At 21.6% G+C, this 22,885-nt stretch overlaps 1 protein-coding gene across 1 annotated transcript in view; it reads right to left on the bottom strand.

Moving 5' to 3' along the window:
• The window catches only part of LOC134827111 (cysteine-rich motor neuron 1 protein), a 39,187-nt gene that overhangs the window by 6,000 nt on the left and 10,302 nt on the right, over positions 1-22,885 (bottom strand). Inside the window, exons 3-5 of the mRNA XM_063839664.1 lie at positions 14,337-14,500; positions 14,190-14,271; positions 12,709-12,752 (exon numbers count right to left, since the gene is read on the bottom strand). Of these exons, the coding sequence (XP_063695734.1) occupies positions 12,709-12,752; positions 14,190-14,271; positions 14,337-14,500 (290 nt within the window). The remainder of the gene's footprint in view (positions 1-12,708; positions 12,753-14,189; positions 14,272-14,336; positions 14,501-22,885) is intronic.

The raw sequence follows: 22,885 nt of genomic DNA, 5'->3' as shown, positions 1-22,885 counted from the left end.
TCTAAAAAAATAATTTATTTATTTTATTTTTAAAAATTAAAAAAAAAAAAAAATACTTTTTAAATAATTAAAGGATTTTGACAAGTAAAAAATTTTTTCTTTAAGTTTTTGTAAGCGAAAAATATTTTTTAAATTTTTAATAGAGTTACAAACGTGAATTTTTAAAATTTCTAATTTGAATAAATTTAAAGCAATGAATTTGAAACAAAATTATTTTTAAACATTATTTTAAAAATTTAATTATATTTTTTTATTATTCGTCTAATAATTTTTAAAATTTAACTTAATTTCTAATTTTTAAAAATTATCATTTATTTTTTTTATAAAATTTTAATTTAAATTAAATTAATATTTATAAATTTAATAATAAAATTAAAAATATTAAAATAAAATTTTTAAAGATAATTTAAGCATTTTGACAAATATTTTTTTTAGTTTTTTTAGAATAAATTATAAATCTTATAATTTTGTAAAATGTTTCAAAAAAAAATTTTAATTTTTTTTTAATTAATTTTAAAATTAATAAAAAAATATTATTTTGATAACAAAAATTAAAAAAAATTTTTATAATTTTTTAAAAATTTATTTTTTTTAATATTTTTATAAAAATTAATAATTTTTAAAAATAATATTAATATTTTAAATAATTTAAAAATAATCAAAAAATTATCAATTCTCTTTAAAAATAAATTGTTAAAAAAATATTTTTTTTTTTAATAAAAATTTTAATTTTTTTTTAATTCATTTTTATTTTTTTTTTCAGAAAAATTTAAAAAAAAATAATGCGAAACACAAATTTTTCACAACAAAAGCAAAAGAGTAACGAACCTAACAATATAACAACTTCCCTTTTAATCCCATTTTCCACGTAAAATGTTTTTAAAATGTTTCCTTTCTTGTTCTTCTACTTCGTCTCTATTCTCACATCCACACTCACATCTCTACCTCCGACGTTCATTTGAGTCTCTTATCTGCATATATTGTCATAATATAATAACATTATACACTTTTAAGTTTGAAAAGTTTTTGCAATGAATACTTTTTCCGTTTTTTTTTGTGCTCGGGACAAATTGAGCATACAACTTAAATTACTTTTCTTTCAAAACCGAAACTTTTCAAGGACTCGGCAGCAGCAGCACTAACCAGCCCTAATGAATTACCTGTTAAATGAGCAAAATATGTTTCGTATCTGTTTCCTTTTATTTTAGTTTTTTTTTTTGTGTATTTTTTGTCCTTTTGGTCAGTGTAACATTTTTCCACATGACTATGCCTCGTGAGAGAATTGTTCGGTACGCGGTACGTGTTTTATGTGAAAATAATACCAAACACACACACACACGTATGACGAAAAAGGAAACCAACTTAACCACTAAGGCTATTATTATATAGAATCCTATCAAAAAATAATTCCCCACAAAATAAGGATTCGTTTTTTGTGTTGTTTTGTTCGCAAACAATAGAAAACTAACGAGCAGCATATGGTTTAGAAATTATTTCGTTTTGTGTGCATTGCAGGACAAAGAGACATTTTTCTCTCTCGAAAATTATTAGAAAATTTTTAGGAAATAAAGAGGAAATTGTCTGGTCTTGTGAGAACGTGCAAACGCAATTTTGTCACGTAAAACGTTCAAAAATGCAAGAAAAAAACCTTGAAGCGAAATTATTTTCATATCGGAGACTTTTTCAAGCACTTTCGAGTCTAACGAGAGATATCGCGTGAGCAAGTGTCCGTTCCACTCATTTTAGCGAGAAAAATTACGTGCCATCACTTTTGTTTCAATTCCCCAAATACACTCGGAATTGTTATTTTTCCATTAAAAGTCAAGAATCCTTGAAGAAAATGAACGAAAAAAAAATCTTAAATATATTTTTCTTCCATTATTTCGCTTCGAACGAAATAAAAAAAAAAGTTTTACTGACACTCACGTACATTCAAACTTTCCTTTGGGTTTGAAACGAAAAAAAAAAAAATAAAATATAATTTGGAACTCACATACGTCTACTTTTCATTACTTTTTATTTATTTTTCTGTTTTGTGTGCCGAAATTGGGTTTTAAGCGATCGGACAGAAAAAGGAAAATCAGTGCGTCTCATGTAAAGTGAAGTAAAACCATTAATGAACCACAATCTTGCTCACATTTGTAATCCTTTTTGTGTTTTCTCTTGTTCTCTGTTTGTCTTTTTAGCAAAAATAATGAAAAAAATTCCTTTTAATGATGAAACAATGAGTGACCAAAAATTTGTCAAAAAAGCAAAACGAACTCATTAATCAAAGAATACATCAAACAACGTAATGGGCGGACAGAGAACATGACAGAATGTTTATTGCTGATTTGGGCAGAAAAAATGTCGTTCTGTGGTTAGTAGGAAAAAATCGTATTTTCGAGATTTTATTCTGAAAATTTGTTGAAAAATTTTGAAAAAATTTTAGATTTTCAGAAAAAGTTATAAAAAATTAAATTTAAAGTCAATTAATTTTTTTCAAAATTAATAATTAAAATTTTTAAACAAAAAAAAATAATTTAAAAAAATATTTTTTTTTTTTTTCTAAGAAAAAAAAAAATTATTATTAAATTAAATTTTTTACAATTAAAAATTAATTAATTATTATCAGTTAAAAATATTTTTTCTATAAAAAAAATAAAATAATGTTTTTTTATTTAAAAAAAATTAAAAAATATATTTTATTTCCTTAATTGTTTTTTATTTTAATTTTTTAAATTTATTAAATAAAAATTTTAAATAATTTTTTTTATATTTTGTTTAATTTATTAAAGATTTTTAGTATTTATATTTTTTATTCACAAATAAAAAAATATTTTAATTTAAGAATAATTTAAATATTTTTAAATTAATTATTTTATTTAAATTAAATATTTAGTAAAAATTTTTAAATTAATTTAATATTTTTTAAAACTTAATTAATTAATTATAAATTTATTTAAATTAAAAACAAAAAATTTTGAAATTTTTTTTTTAAATAATTTTTAAAAAATGACTGCTTTTTATTTATCTACATCTCTGCTTAATTTTCATGTCAAATGTCGAAAAGAAAACAATGAGCCGCATTCATCCCTCACTCTTATAGGCAAATTAATTTACTATTTTTGTGCGTTATTTGGCGTCATGTGTCATGTCAGCGTTATTTTTATATTTTTTTTAAGGTTACAACGCGCAGTTTTGTTCAGATAAGAATGGAATGTGTCACATTGAGATTAGATAACATGATGGAATTCCATTCCTCTGAATTTATTTATTCTCTTTTTTTTTGTCGTCAACAAATATTTATTTGATATCTGCGACTGTAAATAGATGCGACGAGAAGCTTGATTAAAAGTATACAAATTCCAATCTATTCAAACTTTTTTTTTCTTCCTCGGTGTTTATTATTTATCATTCACACGCAATCAATGCTCGTCATATTTTTTTTCTCTTCTTTTTAATCCCATCGTCATTCGTTGTCGTCGTTCCTCGTCGTCCTTGATGAGTTTCACATATCAGTGGAAAAGGAAAAAAGCGAGGAAAATTTAATCTAGCTCGCAGAAGCCTTTCATGTGAAATATGCTCTCACAATGCCTCTACTCCGGTTTCTCATAACTATATTTCTTACTTGATGATAGATTAATGTTTTAGAGTAAAAATTTTGTGTTTCGCAATTTATTTTTTCAAAAATAAAAATAATGGAGACAATGTTAAAAAATTTAATAAATTTATTAAAAAAAAAATAATTTTTTATATTAAATTTTAAAGCAATTGAATTTATTTATTTTAATTGAAATGAATTTTTATTTAATTAAACAATTTAATTTAAATAGGTATATAATTTTATTTTTAATATGATTAATTAAATTTTTAATTATTAATTTAATTATTTTAATTCTTAATTATTATTTAATATATTTTATGATTCATTTAATTTAATTTTGGCTTAAAATTAAAAAAAAATCAGAAAAAAATCCAAAGGATTTTCCTTATAATTAAAATTATTAAAAAAAATTAAAAAAAAAATATTGACTTTAAATTAATTAATTTAAATAAATATAATTTAAAACTTCGAATAATTTAAGAAATTTTTTTAAAATTAAAATCAGGAAAATAATAAAATAATTATTTTTTAATTAATATTTTTTTTTTCATTAAAATTTTTAAATAAAAATTAAAATTTAAAAAAAAATTTAAGTTTTAAAATAAAAATTTTAATTTGAAAGAAAAACACAAAAGAACATTAAAAAAAATGTTATTTTTTTTCTAATTTTTAATAAAAATTTAGTTGCGAAACACAAAATTCTCACTTTTTCAGATAGATTTCACATCACATCAACACATCGGCACACAAGTCTCTTTGTGCACCTTTTTTAATAAACACTTTACTCGTCTATACCTCCGTTTTACTGCTTGCTTTGAAACGTCGAGACAGAAATGCATCAATAATGTTATTACACTTACCGCGGGAGGTTTTTCCCACATCAGACACGAGAAAAAAAACTGAACCGATGAAATAACGAGATACGGAGAGAGCGAAAGTGAGGTAGGCAGCATAATAATAAAATAAAAGGTTTTCTGTGAAATTAAATCCCTTTTTGCATGTTAGCCATTATTATTATCTTCATCGCAACGTCTTTTTTTTTTGTCTGTCTGCGTTGAATTCAATAACTGGCGAGTTTGATATGATGTTTTGATAAATTTCACGCAGAGCTTTGAAAAAAATTCAATTAAAATCGTGTACAAAACATTTTTTTCTATTCGCAACGAAGCCAAATCAAAACACGATTTTTATATTTTTTTCATCATCATCATCATGGCAGGACAGCGAGAAAAAATGTACCTCTTCCGCAAAAGATAAATAACACAAGAATTGCATGTGACAATTTGATGAATCAATCTGAGCTGAACCAGGCTGAGCTCGTGAATAATCGCTTTCATATGAATTAAAAAAAAAATCTGATGGAAATAAATGAAAAAAAAGGTAAAAAACTGACTAGAAAACGTGATGTGTATGGAAATAAAGTAATTATCAGTCAGTTTTATAAATGGAAAAAAATTTTTCGTCTGTGGTTTAAAAGCTAAAAAAAGAACATTTTTTGATTAAATAACAGTTTAGAAAGAAAAATCGATAAATTTTTGCATATGAATCTGCAAATTATTAAAAAATATTTTCGAAAAATTGATATATTGAAAAATAATTAAATTTAATTAATAATAAATTTATTTAATAATTAAATTTAAATAAAATTTTATTTATTAATTAAAAAATAATATTTATAATTAAAAAAAAATAATTTAAAAAAATATTAATTTATTTAAATTAAATAAATAAATTTATTTTTTTTTATTTTAAATTTGAATAAATAATTTTAAAAAATTTTTAAATTTAAATTTAAAAAAATAATTAAAAAAAAAATAAATTAAATTATAATTTAAATAAATTTATTTTTTTTTATTTATTCATTACTTTTTTATTTTAAATGAAATAATTAATTTTAAAATAATTTAAATGTCCAAATTCGAAAAATGTCAAAGTAAAATAAAAACTTTTCTTTTTTCGACAGCTTTTAATTCCAGCAAAAAATATTTAACTGACATTCCGACAAGTATTTTGTCCAATTCACTAACTTTTTTTAAAGGCTTGTTAGTGACGAGAAAAAAAACTATGAGCATTAAATAAAAGTACATTCGTTGCCATTGACTCGATTATCAGCAATTCCTTAAATTGATATAAAACTTTTTAAATTAAGTTCAAAAACAAAAGGCACAAAAGTTTTTTTTTTCGTTCAACTCTCTTCTGGCTGAGATTTGTTTAAAGTGTGCAATAATGGCAAAAGTGTTCATTTGAAGTAATCTAGAAAATAAATTAAATCACATACGATTTGAAAAGAAGTTTAGTTTTTAGAACAAAGAAGAGAAAAAAAAACAACAAATGTGTGTTGGAAAGTTTGAATAAAAACGATGTGCAACTGCGAAGTGAATATTGCGATGCAGTAGGCGTCAAGGGACGAGAATTGTGAAAAAGAAATTGTTTTTGTTTTGTATGCTAATATTATTTCAAACCCAGATAACGAAATGCCAGAAGTTCGACACTTGAAATTAATTGATAATATTATAAATTTACATCGAAAAACACTTGAACTCGATAAAATAATAAAATTTCGTTTAAACTTCATACGAGAGAAAAAAAAATCATTTTATTTCCTTTTAATTTGTTTGGACACAATAAAATGAGGGATTTCAATTGCGAACTCAAAACAAATAAATACAACATTACATTTCAATTCTATCATCATCATTCTCATGGACATTTGTTTCCGGGAATTCGAAATGACAAACAAAATGTAAACACGAGCAAATAGATTTTGGTCCAAACGTATTTAGTATTTGATTGTTTCCGTTCTGCCGATAATGCACGTTTAATGTAATATAATATTGGATTTGCGACCAGTAAATAAATAAAATAAAAAATAACATGAAAATGTACAAAAATTGTCGGTGAGTCAATAATGATACCGCTTTTTTGGTTTGTTGTGTGGCTAATACTTGAAAAATAATATTAAAAAAAATATTCCAGAAAAAATATTTAAAAAAATATAAAAAAAAAATTGATTAATTAATTTAAAATTAAACTAAAATAAAATAAATTAAATTGAACGAAATTTATTTTCATTTTACTTTATTTTAATTATTTTATTAAATTTAAAATATTTAAATTGATTAAAAAATTATTTATTTCAAATTATTTTTAAAATTAATAATTAAATAAAATTTATTAAATTCAATATTTTTTTATTTTATTTTTTTATTATTTTAAAATAATTAAAATGAACAAAAAAATCGGAAAAATTTCCCCTAATCTACGGACCTTGAGCTTTTGAAAAAAAAAATTAAAAAAAAAATTAAAATATGAATTTAATAAATTTAAATAATTATTAATTTTAAAAATAATTTGAAATAAATAATTTAAAAAAAAATTATTTTTAATTAATTTAGGTAATTTGCAATTTAAATGAGTTTAAAAATAATTAATGAAAAACTATAACTATAGCTTAAAATTTATTTTAATTTTTTTTGTTGCTTTTGATCGCATTTTGCGTTTTAAAATTAAAATAATTAATAAAAAATGTATATAAAAAAATAAGGTTTAAAAATTCTTTTATTTAAAAACAATATTAAATATTTTGTAAATTTAAATTATTTTTAAATTATTAAATTAGAATAAATTTAAAAAAATTTTTTTATTTATTTTTTTACTTAATTTTTTTTTTTTATTTATTTTTTTACTTTATTTTTTTTTCTTATTTTATTTTATTTAAATTTCTATTTTGTTTTAAATTTTGAACTCCTATATTTTTTTCAAATATTTTTTAAATTTTTATTTTATTTTAAATTTTTGACTTTCTTTTTTTCTACTATATTTTTAATTTTAAAAAAACACATTATTTTGTAAAAAAAATCATGTGAGACTGCCTACAATATTGTCATGGATGTCAATATTTGAACACTTTGTTATTTTTTCCTGCCAAATTGTTTCTTAATTAGTTCTTGAAATTTCTTTTCTCTAATTTTGCTTTTGTTGTTTATCTTCTCTTGCCGAAAGCCAATATTCAAGGTTTTTTTTCAAAGAAGTTTAATTTAAAAAAATAATTCTTCGAACAAAAAAAAAACAATGCAAAGCTTTAAATTTAAACAACAAAAAAATCATAAAAAAATAAAAAAGATGAACAGACTCGGCGCGAAAGTAAAACTTTTTTATTTGCCAGTGTTAATTTTTTTCTCACTTTTTTTCATGAACATTTTTTTCCGTTGTTGATTCATATATTTGCGGAATAAAGTGCTCTACAATGTTATACAATGAACGCCTCTGCGGTATGCAATTCACATTAGCTATTCAAACTGCATTATTTTCGTAGTTCATAATAAATTATTATTATTTCGTGTCATGTAGGCACAAAAAAGATACATTGTTGCACTCACACTTTTGTTCCTACATGACATGAATTCACGCAGGTTTATGGAGCAAAATTTATTGGTGTATGTCAAATAGTTCTCTCTCCGTCTTCTTCTCGAGTTTTGTGCTAAATTAATAAATTGCATGTAATAACTTTGAGAATTTTTCTCGGAACTGAAGGAAAAGAAGATCAACAGGCGCAGAAGAAAAAAAAAATAAAAAGCTTTTTTGCTTAATTCAAATTTACCGAGAAACTTACTTTTAAGCTGTTGGAATAGTTTTCGTCGGAACAAAGAAAATGTTGATCCATGTTAAGTTTTTATTTTTGTTTTACTTTCGTTACGAACTATTTCTCCCCATTTCTCGATGCGGCAAAAGAAACTGCGAAAAGTGATGTTATTTTTGCGAATGCTTCACTGGAACAATTTTCAAGATAAATATTTCTTCATTATATTTGCCTTACTCTATCTGGCTTCTATTATTAATAATAATAAAGTATCATCTGCTTATTTCTTGCTTTTACAGAGTTTGTGTCTCTCTACAGACTCGAGACTGACGTAAAATGGGGTTGACATACTTTTTGGCAGCAAACGTACATGAAGATGGAAACTAATGCAAGAAACATTTGTTTTTATATGAGACTTTTATTAGATGTTAATTTCAATTTTTGTTGAGATTTTTCTCTCTCTCTCTTTTGTTGCCTGAGGAAAAGTCAAGAAGGGTCATAAATGTATAAATATGTGATTTTATGGACTAAACATGTCCAGGATTAAATTTTCTTCGCATCTTATCGCATCACATGGGAAGAAAACGCTGCTTGCCAATTCTTCTGTGTCGTTTCGTAACATTTTTATAACATTCAAAAAGCAACTTTCGTCCATCATTAATATTTAATATGATCAAATGGAACGTTTTTCGGTGCCAGATTGAGAAATGAAGAGTTGTTTAATTTTGAAAGAACGAAGGATTGAAGTGCATTTTGATTTTTTCCTTTTAATAATTCGTTATTTTTTTCAGATATAAATGTTTGAAGTTTTATTTAAGAACTTTTACTTTTTTAAGATAAAAAGTTTAATATTAAATCTTTTTAAATTAATTAATTATTAATTTTAAATTATTTATTATTTAAATTTAATTAAATCTAATGCAATTCAAAAATATAAAAAAAAATATTTTTTTTATTAAATCAATTTGCTTTGAATTAAAATGTTTTAAAATTTTCAAAAATTCTTCAATATTATTTTTTTCAATTTAATTTTTTACGTATTTATTTTAAACATTTTATTTTATTGATTTTAATCTTAAACATTTTTTCACAAAAAAAAATTATTCAAAAAAATTTGTTTAACTTATATTGTATAAAATTTAAAAAAAAATTATAAAATATAAAAATACAATAAAATAATTTTTAAAATTAATAATTTTAATGTAAAAAAAATTAAAATTATTAATTAAATTTTATTAATTTTACAAATTAAATTTAATTAAATAATTTGCTTTGAATTAAAATTTTCAAAAATCCTTAAATATTTTTAAATACATATATTTTACTATTTTAATTATTAATTTTAAGAATTTTATTTTATTTCTTTAAATCATGAGACTGAAATTTTTCAAAAGAAAAAAAATATTAAAAAATTCTTTTTTTTAAATAATTTTAAATAATTTTAATCTAAAAAATATTAAAACTATTAATTATTTTTTTTTATTTTTTAAAATAAAAAAAAATAATTAAAATTAATAAATAATTAATAATTTATTAATAAATTATTAAACATGAAATAAATTTAAATTAATTTATTAAAATTTTTATTCATGAAATATTTTATTATTTTAATTGAGTTAATACTTTTTTTTTAAATAAATAATTTTTATTTTTTTTTTTATAAATTGAAAAAAATATTTTTTATTTTTTTTTTTTTCTAAAATAAATTATTTAATTTTTCAATAAATAAAAAAATGCATTGAAATTTTTGAAAAAAAAAAAAATACTTAAAAAACAGTTAAAAACACACAATTCAAGTCTCAATTCAAGCGAAACAGACAAAAAACTCCCGTACGCGAATATAATATAAAAATCTGTAACTTATCATTATTTAATGTAGTACAAATATTTTTCTATAATAATAAAAATAATAATATGAACATAATGTTACCAACGTTCCAATGCTTGCGGATGGTTGGTTAGAGCAGGAGATGGTTGTCTTGGTTCAAGGAAAAACGAGAGAAAAACGGAGAAAAGAAAATAAATAGAGCATGAATAGAATAGAATTGATGCAAGAAGAAGTACTTTATAATGAAAAGCGTATTAAAAACTAATATTTTTTCACAACTTTTCCCTATTCATGTGTCGTAACAATATAATAATAATAATATAAAAATGCATTTGCAACGTTAAGTCGGTACGAAAGTGAACATTCCGCAGTGTAATGATGAAGGATGTGATCAAGAAGTACACGAGCTACGGCTCTCCTGCATCATTATATAATTTAAAATTTAATAGGAAGTGTACAGAAAGAGCAAGAAAAAGCAAGCAAAAAATATAGGACAATGCTTTTTTACAATACCAGACTTTTATAATGATAACAATGCTGTTTTCAATTAAAATCGAACTTGTTCGTATCTTAACTGCAGGAAAACTTTCATACAACTACTTAGCGCGAATGGAAAGGAAAAATGAGAGAAAAAGGAAGAAGATTGTTATAACAATTGGCACAACTACTCTTGCTTCTCCCTTGCGTCGTCGGCACTAATTTATCATTTAAGAGCACAGTTTTTATTACTTTTTTTTTCTTCGTTGTCTCTTTTTTTTCTACAATATTTAAGGATTTGCCATTCATCCTTTTTTTTATCAAGAAAATCTTTTTCTTTCCAAACTTCGTTTTTTTCGTAAAAAATCTTTTTTTTGTTGGCTAGGTTTTTGTGCTTTTCCTATCTAATTAAAATTCAATTAAAGCAAAAACCAAAAATTATTATTGGAATAACATCTGTGCACTTCTGCGGCATGCCGAGCAGAAAAATTAAGATAAATTTCTCAACTTTATTACTTTTGGAACAACGTTTGATATTAAAAACGAATCTGGCAAAGAAAAAAAGTTTTTTTTTCTCGTTTTCGACAAAATCCTGAGAACAAAGGAATTGCATGTAAGAATTAAATTAAATATTAAAAAGAAAAAAAAATCGTCTGAGAATAATTAAATTATGTGCAGTCAAATGAGAGAAAAATCAAATACTTTTTTTTGTATTTTATTTAATTGAGCACGAATAAGGGAAAAATTATGAAGTTACCAAGAAAATTTTATTGGATTTTGCTGATTATTATTTTACAATGCGATACGACAGAGACGTCGACGTCAAAGGTAGGCTTTTATTACATAATAATTTTATTGTCGGGAAAATTTCTTGTTATGACGAAATGAATTATTCAAAGCACTTTTAAAGATTCAAATGCCGTTTGAATATTTATTAAAAGCTGGAGAGAAAAGCGGTTGTTGCTTTACTTTATTTAATTAAAACACTTGGCGAATCACCTGTTGAGAGAATTTTCTCCGAGTAAATGAGCTGTTACATGAAACGCATTTTGATTAGTTATTAAATAATTTTTTTTTTGTAATAATTTTCATATTTTATCGTTTTTATGGTTTCTGAACGTTTAATTGAAGTCATTTAATTTTTTCTCTAATTTTTCATGATTTTTTTTAATTTAAAAATTATTTAAAAATATTATTTTAAATAAAATTTAATTTATTTAAAATTAAATTTAAATAAATTATTTTTAATTAAAAAAAATTCTAAATTTTAATTTATAAGAAAATATTTTTTAATTTAAAAATTATTTATTAAATTATTTAAAAAATTATTATTTTAATTAAAAAATTTAATTGAATTAAAAAAATTTTTTAAAAATATTATTTAAAAAATTTAAAATTATTTCAAATAAAAATTTTAAAAATATTTTTTAATAAAAATTAAAAATATTTTTAAATAATTTATTTAGTAATTTTCAAATTAATTTTTTTTTATAATCAAATTTATTTAATGAAATATTTAAAATAAAAGTTTCAATTCCAAATATTTGCTAAAAAATTTTTTATCGAAATTAAATAAATAAAATTCTTAAACTAAAAAAATTGAAATATTATTACAAAATGGAGACGCCTGGTATATTTAAAAAAAAATCACTCTCAACAAACAATAAATTGATACCATTGAAAATGCGAAAATTCTTTGAAATTCAATAATTGAAAATAAATTTGGCTATTACATGGTTTTTGATGTCGATTATTCCATTGAATTTTAACTAAAATCAATTTTCAATCAAAATTCGTGGAAAAAAAAAACAAAAATTGTATGTAAATTTGTAAAAAAAAAAAATTAAATGTCGTCAGAATATTAAAAATTATTTTAAATTGAATTTTATTTGATTTTCCAACGAAAAATTGCTCAACGACTTTTAAATGTTTTTATAACTCGGAAATTTCTCAGGAAAAAATAAATTACACTCGAGTAAAATTTTGATTAGTCAAATTTTTCTCAAGAAGAAAATAATGATCATTTCAGTAATTCCTGAAATAAAAAACTTTTTCAAAACAACAATCAACGGGGAACAAAAGAAAAAATTGCGCATTTCCCAAAAAAAAAAAAAAAGTGTACGAAACGACGTTAAAAACACTCCAAAGTATCATAAGAGCTAATCTGATATTTTTATTAGAAAATAAAAACTCTCTTTCTCTCGCACAGAAAAGAACCATTTAGAGCAGTATACGTACCTTTTTTAATAATTTTCTTCGTTTGCTTTTTCCTACTTTGTACTCTGCGTGAAACGAAAGGAAAAAAGAAAAGATAAAAGAAAGTTGTTAGAGAACCATTTGATGATTATAGTAATGCCATAAAATTTAAGAACGCAAAAAATTGGTCTTCATTGCTTCGCTTTGCTTTTTCATAAACGGACTTTAGCATGATAATCAATTCGATTAAATTTTGATTAAATTGAATTTTATTACGGCACACACAAAACTAATTCGCCGAAGGGATCAACGAACGAACCGAAGGACCGAAAAACAAACGAAAATTTTCGAAAATCACTTTGAACTCGCTCTCAAGAGGAGAAATTCGCGTGAAAAACAGACAAAATCAATTTTGGTAATGAACTGCAACTTGCTTCATAAATTTTATATTTTGCAGATTTATATAAATTTTGATGAGTTGTGCGAGCGAAAATGTGTGTGTTTTTGAAAATTGCTCACTGGCTCGAGTTCCCTTCAATTTAATAATATTGAAATCTGATTGAATTGTTTATCAGGAAATAATCAGCTAAAACTAGTTCAAATAGCACGCGAAATATATTTAGAAAACCAATTTTATGTAATTATTTTAGCTGAATGTGGTTCAGTAAATGACAGCCAATGACAACGTGCGTTCAGTGAAATGAAATGGATTTTTTTATGGATGAGCGATTTTTTAAATAAGGACCTCCAAATTTTCATACAAATTTTTTATAAATTTTTTCTTAAATTATTTAATTTTAATTTAGAAAAAAAAAATTAGAAATATTTTTAATTTATTAAAAACTTATATTTTTATGTTTAATTTAATTTAATTTTTTTTTTGTTTTTAATTCTTAAATAAAAAATTAAATTTTTTTACTAAATGTCTAAAAAAAAGAAATGTATGTATTAAATTTTTTTAAAAAATACTTTTTTTATTTTAATTAAATTTATTTTTTAAAATTTTTTTTTTATTTAAATTTTTTTTATATTTTTTTTTTTTTAATTTTATCCAAATTTTTATTTTTTTAATTTTTTTTACAAAAAAAAAAAAAAATAGAAAAATTAAATAAATAATTTAAATTTTCATTATAAAAATTATAAAAAGGAAAACTTTCGATTTTTTCCAAATTTCTATTTTTAAATTTTTTACAAAAATAAAATTGAAAAATTTTATAAATAATTAAAAAATTTAGAAATCATAAAAAGAAAAATAATAAAAAACTAGAAGAAGGCAGAGAATTGGAAAAATTTAATAAATTAAAATAAAAAAATTATAATTTCATAATTTTTCTAAATTTTTATTTTTTAATTTTTTTTTAAATATTTCTCAAAGAATTATTTACTCAAAAAATTGAAATATTTTAAAATACAACAAAAAAATTATTTTTTTTTTATAAAATTTTAATGAAAAAAATAGAAAATTTTTTATGAAAATTTGAAAGTCCTTAAAAAAATATTTTATTCCCTCTTAAAATACTCACCAAAACTTTGTGGAGGTATTGTATAGTCTTCGTCAAATTCTAATTCAGATTTAACTACGTTTTGTAAATTAAGTTCGCAATCCTGTAATTAAAAAAGTAACACATTAGGGGTTGTCACCAAACATTCGTGGTTTTTGCGAAACTTACTTCCAAATTTTTAAAGTCCCATCGTAGCTTTTGGTCCTGTGTCTTGCACACACTCAGCGTGTCCCAACATTTGCATTTACGATTAACAATATCACATCCCGCCTCTATCGAAATTTTGTTATTTGGACAGTCGTCCAGCGGTGCGGTTAGATTATCTGGAAGCTCTGCAAAATTAAAATTAAATTGAATTTTAGTACATTTTCGCTTGTTTTTCCTTTTTTTCCGCCAAATACACGATTTAATCACACACGAAGCTAAAAGTACCATTGGCACGTGCATGAGTGAGTTTATTCAGTATTAATTAACATTAGGTAACATTTTATTGAAATTGCTTTTCTAAGTACCTCGGATGGTGACGATGATGATGATGACGCTCGGAACTGAACGAACGACGGAAATATGAGAGAGAAAAAAGTGTAAAACCATTCAAAAATTATATTACTGTTAAAAAGTTAAAAGCCAAACGACTTTTCCGAACGAACGACGAGGGAAGAAGCATAAAAATAACACACGTCCTCGTTGATACACCACCCCATAAATAGATCATGAAAGTAATTTTCTCATTTTTATGTCTATCCTGTTATATCTTAACTTAACCTACATACAATCATCGACTTCATCGGCGAAAAAAATAACATGAAACGAGGCAAAACATTTGAATACAATGATGATATATGCAGTAACATTTTAAGTGCTATCAGTTGTATGTGCGTTTTATTATTTCCTCTTTATTTTTATTGCACACAACTCGTTTTATTTCCATACTTTTGCTTTTTTTCATTTTTTTTTTCATATCAAGAAATGTGAAAGTGGCATGAGACACCTCGTAGGCTTACAGTTTTTTATACAACACTTTTGTTCCTGCTTCTCGTGCAATAAAAAAGAGACGAAGGAAGGTCGTTACCTCAAGATAAAAAGAGAAAACGATTGATTTTTTCAACTTTTCATGTGATTTTTAAATTCTAAAAAAAAATCTGAAGAACAAAAAACTTAAAATAAGGAAAATAAAATTATAAGACGGATTTATTTTGTAGAAAGATGCTGCCTTCATAAATCTAATTGGTTTAACTTTTTAGCCTTATTTTTTTAATTTTTTTTTTTTTGTTTGTATATAATGCACTTTACTTGTTGGTTTTGTGTGTATGTCAAAAGTTCATTTATCAAAAGAAGATTAAATTAATTAAATTGCAGAATAACGATAAAACGTTTTTCAGATTATTTGAACCATTTTTGGTTATGAACTATCAAAAAGTAATTTGAAATTATTCAATTAGAAAAATTGGATGGACATAATTTAATGAAAACTTTAATGACAAATAAAAATTTTTTTCTAGTTTTTTGTATAAATGACAAAATCCAATTTTTTCGGGCAAAAAAAAAAAATTTAAAAATTTCATAAAATTTACCATTTTTTGGTAATTTTTCTTTTTTTAAATAATTTTCAAAATTTTTTAAAAATATTGTTAATTTTTAAAATTTTTTGTGTTGAAAATCGAAAATTTAATTTATTTTAATTTACATTTAAAATATTTTAAAAATTTTTTTCAAAAATTTTTGATTTATTTTTATGAAAATTTTTTGTTAAAATTTTTAAAAAAATTATTAAAATAATTTTAATTTTTAATTGTAAATACCACAAAAACTTGTTATTATTATTTTAAAATTTTGTTAAATGAAAAAATTTCAAAACTTTTTTTTTTAATTTATAAAAAAATGTTTTGGGATTAAAAATCATAAAAAATTTTAATTAATGAAAAAAAAAAAATTGTCAATAATTTTTTTTTGTATATTTGAAATCAATTTTTTTTCAGAACAAAAATTTATTTAATATGGTACAAAATAGACCTTTAAATAAATAAATAATAATATTCAGGAAAAAATTAATAAAAAAAAGAAAATTAAAAATTTAATTTATTTTAATTTTCATTTAAAAATCTTTATTTTTTTTTAGGTATAAGAATATGAAATTAATATAAATATATTCAAAATATTTTTAAACAAAAAAAATTAACTAAAAAAAATTATTTATTTAAAAAAAAGTTTTTAATATTTTTTTAAATTAAGCATAAAAAAAAATAAAAATTTATAATTATTTATTTTGATTTTAAAATAAATAATTTTTTAATAATTTTTTTTTGTAAAAATATATAATTTCAAAATTAATTTTAATTTAAATATTTAATATTTTCATAAAATAATTTGATAAATAAAAAATTTTAAAATAAATATGACAAAAAATTATAAACAAAGAAAATTATTTTTAAAATAATTTAAAAAGAAATTCCTTTCAATTTAACACAAAAACAAATTAAATAAGAAGAATTTAATAAATTAATTACATTTTCATTAAAAAAAAAATAAAGAGGCTCAACATGCAAAATTAATTAACGTTCGCCCAGATGTCTCTTCATGTAAATTACAGACAAAGTTATTGCTCAACTTTTTTTTTCACTTCCTACATTCCCTTCCATCAGGTGCACATGCATTTTTCACTTAAATAGTAAAAGTTATTGCATCGTCGGATTTATTTAAAACTTTTTATTATTTTTTTTTCATTCTGTGTTTTATTAGAACAGAAGAATTTACGCATGGAACGAAATCCTATTTAATTAATTGTAAAGTCAAAGCTTAGGTACATTTACTTTGAACAAAAAAAAAACGAAAAAAAAAAACTTTCATATAAGTAATGAACGAAACATCCCTCAAAGATTTTTTTTAAACGCAATTTATCTCGAGAACGTGCTCGTACTTTGTTTCGTTGAACTCATATTTTTTTGTATTGTTTATCATACATTCGTTCTACGAATTCATTCATTATTATTACTGCAAATGCTCCTGTTTTGCGATTCTGGGTGAAATTTCTGCCTTTTTTCTCGTTTCATGCCTTCGAGCGTGTATGCGAGATTTTTGCAGGGAATCGTAATACAGTTTTTAGTGCCAGTCGTCTCTGTTTCAGCGCAGCAGCATCCCCAGTAGTTAATACACTTTATGAAGCTTTTGTTTATTGTGATTGTTTGGGAGTTGGAGTTGAATAAGAGGACTGCCAGCAACAACAATTGTGCCAGCGATACGATGATGAAAGATTTGTTTAAATGGAGAAATATGAGATGGTGTAGCGTAAATATATAAAATGTAATGAAAAAAAGGTAGGAGAACGTAACAATAGAAAATGTAGTGCAGGTTCGAGAATAGTTGGCAAACATATCTTTCCCATTTTTTTGTTCCTTTTTTTTTTGAACAATTGATTTTATTTTCCTCGCTGGAGCTCTTAAACAAAACTGCTTTACATTTTTTTGTGTTATTTGTGGTTACAATTTTATTTCTTTATACATATAACATGTCATGCCGTATCTCTATAAAAAATCCATGTCTCGCAAGCTAAATTATCAATAAGAATGTGCATTGGGGTATTTTTCTTTTAATTTGCATTGGGACAAATTTTGAGAGTGCGCATTGGGGCAAAAATTTTGGAATTTGCATTGAGGAAATATTTTAGAATTTGCATTGGGGCAAACTTAACAATGTGCATTGGTGCAAAATTTTATTATCTGCATTGGGACATACAAATTTTATCCCAATGCACATTTTCAAGTCATTGCCCCAATGCAAATTCTTAAATATTTCCCTAATGCAAATTCTTAAATTTTTCCCCAATGCAAATTCTTAAATTTTTCCCCAATGCACATTCTAAAATTTAGCCCTAATGTACAATCTTGTGGATATTTAAGTTTACGATTAATGACGCGAGACATGGATTTTTTATAGTTTTACTGACACCATCGCATGTATGTCTAAACTTAATATCGCATAACTTTCATCCTCGGGAGAGATGTTTTTCATTGTTGAGAAGAGAGAGAAAGAGAAGAAATACAGCAGAGTAGAGTCAATATGACACTCGTTTCATTACTGTTTACAAAATGCTTTAAGAGCACACTCACGCCTGCCTGCCATGCCTGCTGCTTACATAACAAGCGAACAATCCTTTTGTACATATTTTTATTATGGTTTAGCAAATGTTATTTACTTCTTTTTACTCCTCTCGTTTTTTTTTCATTCAACAACAACAACAAAAAAAAACCTTATCTCTCTGGCTGCTGGATGAAAAGAAGAATATGCAAACAAAAATATTGAATTTTATTGTTTGCTCTTCACAATATAAAAACCCATGAAGAGAAGAGTCGTGAAGTTGGTTATTTTTGCGCGAAAAAGGACTAATTTTAGGTATGAGATACGTATTTGGTTCATCAATGAAAAAAAAAGAAAAAAATGTAATCAGTGAAAGTAAACATTGTTGAAAGTGATCCGTGGAGAGAGATCAACGACTGTTATTTATTTAGAATTTTTTTGATGTTTCTTAGCTATTTGTATAAAAATTTTCATTCAATAGTTAATTTTATTAATAGAAAATATTTTACTTCGAATTGGAAATATTTGCTAATTTTAGGCTTAAATTTTCAATGATTAATTAAATAAATGACTTTTTTTATATATTTTGATTTTTGTTACAGAATTTTGTCTTTTTGAAAGAAAATTCATTAAATTAAAAGCTTTTTCTTTGAATTTTAAACATCAATAAATATCAATAAAGTAATTTTTGATATAAAAGAATATTCAAAAATCAATCAAAAATAAAAAAAAAACAAAATTTATGGAAATATTTTTTTTTATAAAAATTAAAAAAAATAGAAACAAATATAAAAAAAAATTACAATAGGTCTTCGGACCGCGGTGATGCATCCTCAAACCTAACCTATAAAAATTAAATCTCCTGCTAAAAATTTTAATTTAATTTATTTTGTCTTTATTTTATGTAAATATTTTTTATTTAATTAATTAATTAATTTTTAATTAATTTTCTTAAGTATTTAAATTAATTAAATGAATAAATATAAAATTTCAAGATAAAAACAAAAGTTAAATTAATATTAGTTGAAAAATTAAATTAATATTTAATTTAAACTTATTTGACTTCTGGATAAATAATATAAAAACTTTAAAAACGAATTAAATTGAAAGAAAAATATTAAATTTTAAATATTTTTAATAAAAATTCGTTTAAAAATTTAAAAAATTAAATTTAAAAATTTAAAATATTTAAATTTTAAATATTAAAAAATTGTTCATATAAAAAAGAATTTAATAAGTATCTTATTCAAACTTATTTTACTTTCGAAACAACGATTTAAAAAATTGAAATATAATTTTAAAAAATTAAATTTTTCATACATATATTTAAGAAAATATATATAAAAATTTCTTTAAATATTTAAAAAAATTAATTTATAAAAAAATTTTTAAAATTTATTTTATTTAATTATTATTTATATCACATTAGCTTTAATTTTTATCTCATTCTCTGAATTCAATAGTAATAAAATGAAAAAAATATCAAGCCTATTTTTAGATACGAATTCTTTTTAAAAAGTGAAAAATGAGCAAAAAAACCGAAATATTTTGCATTAACAGCAATTTTGTTTCACATATCAACCCAAAAACGTCACTCCATGGTCACTTATAAATTTTTTTTTGTTTAAAAATAAATGAAGAAGAAAAAAATCCAGACGTTCATTTATTACGAATTCATTCCCAAAATGATTGATTGGATATTTTTTTTCCATCTATTGATTATTGTTCCTAATATAATAAATTGACAAACGGATTGATTTGAGATTAGAAACAGCGTTAGAGGAAAATTGAAAAATCATTCAAGTCAAGCGAGAGAGCGAAATATCGAAAAAACCACATGCAGTTACCACAACCTGTATTTCATCCAAACCACGTTACCATTATCGTCATGCTCATCGTCGCTCGTCCTCATCCTCATCATCATCATCATCAGCACCAACATCGTCGTCGTCGTCGCTCTGAGCTAACTCACAACGAGCATTGCACCACAACACGAAATGTTATTGTCATTTCAAACCAGGAGGACAGACAAATATAACTTGTTGACATGATATATCAAAAAAAAAAGTGTCACAGAGATAAAAAAAAAAGAAGAAAAGGAAAAAAAGCTAGTTGGCTTGGTAATGACATTTCCAGCGTATTATGTCAACCATTAAACATGTACGAGACGAACAAATATGCAACGCTTTTTTTCCATCACTTTGATGTTTGCGTCACATCATGTCGCATCGCATTCTTTCGGAGTAAACATCTCTCACAAACTAAAATTATCATCATATCATTTCATCATCATTATTTATATTTGACTTGAAAGCAATGTTCTGACTCGGTTCTGACGTTCGAATGACAAATCATGGAAGGCATAAATCCTTTTTTTGTAGTTTTAAAGATTTTTTGGATGACAGACGACTTTTTGAAACCCAAAAAGAGCGAAGATGCGGGAAAAAACAAGGAAGAAGAATCAAATCATTTGTAGAAAAGTAAAAAATAAGGTAAGTGCAATTTTGAAAAATGTTTCACTTTATTTGAAGAAATTTAAACTTTAAAATATCCTTAATTATAAAATAAAAAATTAAAAAAAAATTTATAAATATAAATTTAAAAATTAAAATTTATAAATAAAATTTATTAAATAAAAATAAATATAAATATAAATATAAATATAAATATAAATATAAATATAAATATAAATATAAATATAAATATAAATATAAATATAAATATAAATATAAATATAAATATAAATATAAATATAAATATAAATATAAATATAAATATAAATATAAATATAAATATAAATATAAATATAAATATAAATATAAATATAAATATAAATATAAATATAAATATAAATATAAATATAAATATAAATATAAATATAAATATAAATATAAATATAAATATAAATATAAATATAAATATAAATATAAATATAAATATAAATATAAATATAAATATAAATATAAATATAAATATAAATATAAATATAAATATAAATATAAATATAAATATAAATATAAATATAAATATAAATATAAATATAAATATAAATATAAATATAAATATAAATATAAATATAAATATAAATATAAATATAAATATAAATATAAATATAAATATAAATATAAATATAAATATAAATATAAATATAAATATAAATATAAATATAAATATAAATATAAATATAAATATAAATATAAATATAAATATAAATATAAATATAAATATAAATATAAATATAAATATAAATATAAATATAAATATAAATATAAATATAAATATAAATATAAATATAAATATAAATATAAATATAAATATAAATATAAATATAAATATAAATATAAATATAAATATAAATATAAATATAAATATAAATATAAATATAAATATAAATATAAATATAAATATAAATATAAATATAAATATAAATATAAATATAAATATAAATATAAATATAAATATAAATATAAATATAAATATAAATATAAATATAAATATAAATATAAATATAAATATAAATATAAATATAAATATAAATATAAATATAAATATAAATATAAATATAAATATAAATATAAATATAAATATAAATATAAATATAAATATAAATATAAATATAAATATAAATATAAATATAAATATAAATATAAATATAAATATAAATATAAATATAAATATAAATATAAATATAAATATAAATATAAATATAAATATAAATATAAATATAAATATAAATATAAATATAAATATAAATATAAATATAAATATAAATATAAATATAAATATAAATATAAATATAAATATAAATATAAATATAAATATAAATATAAATAAAATATAAATATAAATATAAATATAAATATAAATATACTTAAATTAAATTTGAAATAAAATAAAATAAAATTTTTAACTTTTTTCAATTAAAAAAATTAAAAAAGAAGTAATGAGAAACACTTTTCAAATTGCTCTGGCCTCAATACGACAGACATTGAAAAATATGTCAGAATATTTGTCATTTTGTAACAATGGCAAGCACATGACAATAACATGTCGCTCATGTATCCACGCAGCTTTGATCATTAAAGGATAAAGAATTGAATGGAGGAAAAAAGTAGATAATGTGAGATAAAAAAAAATGAGTGGATGGGGTTAAATTGAAATATATTACGTAGGCAGTTAAGTTGAAAGGTTAAAAATGAAACACTTTTTTGTACTCTGAATGAATGTTCTAGCCCCGCATTCTGAGTAAAAAAGTCAAGGACTGAAGAAAAAGAAGAGAAAAAAATAAAACGAGATGATAAATTAGGATATTAAAGCAAGTTTGGGGAGGATCAATGTCCGAATAGGTTTCGCACAAAATGATGAAGAAAAATCGAAAAAAGAAAATCTCCCAAAGCTATCAATCAGATAAGATCAGAGGGACAGGTTTTTTGTTTTGCCATTTAGAGTTTCCTCCAAGATAATTTGCTAATCACAGTTAATTACCTTTCTGAAAAATTCATTCATCAACATTTAATCCCGCCCGCACTCGAAGGTCCCGCCGAGACAAATATCTCGCCAATTCGCAACCATTACGACATAAAACCAACTCTCGTAATCCCTAAATACATTAATGATCGACCCGATTATTTTCACCAGAGCAG

The sequence above is a fragment of the Culicoides brevitarsis genome, chromosome 1 (assembly GCF_036172545.1).
Source record: "Culicoides brevitarsis isolate CSIRO-B50_1 chromosome 1, AGI_CSIRO_Cbre_v1, whole genome shotgun sequence".
NCBI classification, from domain to species: domain Eukaryota; kingdom Metazoa; phylum Arthropoda; class Insecta; order Diptera; family Ceratopogonidae; genus Culicoides; species Culicoides brevitarsis.
The sequence above is the reverse complement of the archived record's forward strand: the minus strand, read 5'-3'. Positions and strand labels throughout refer to the sequence as shown.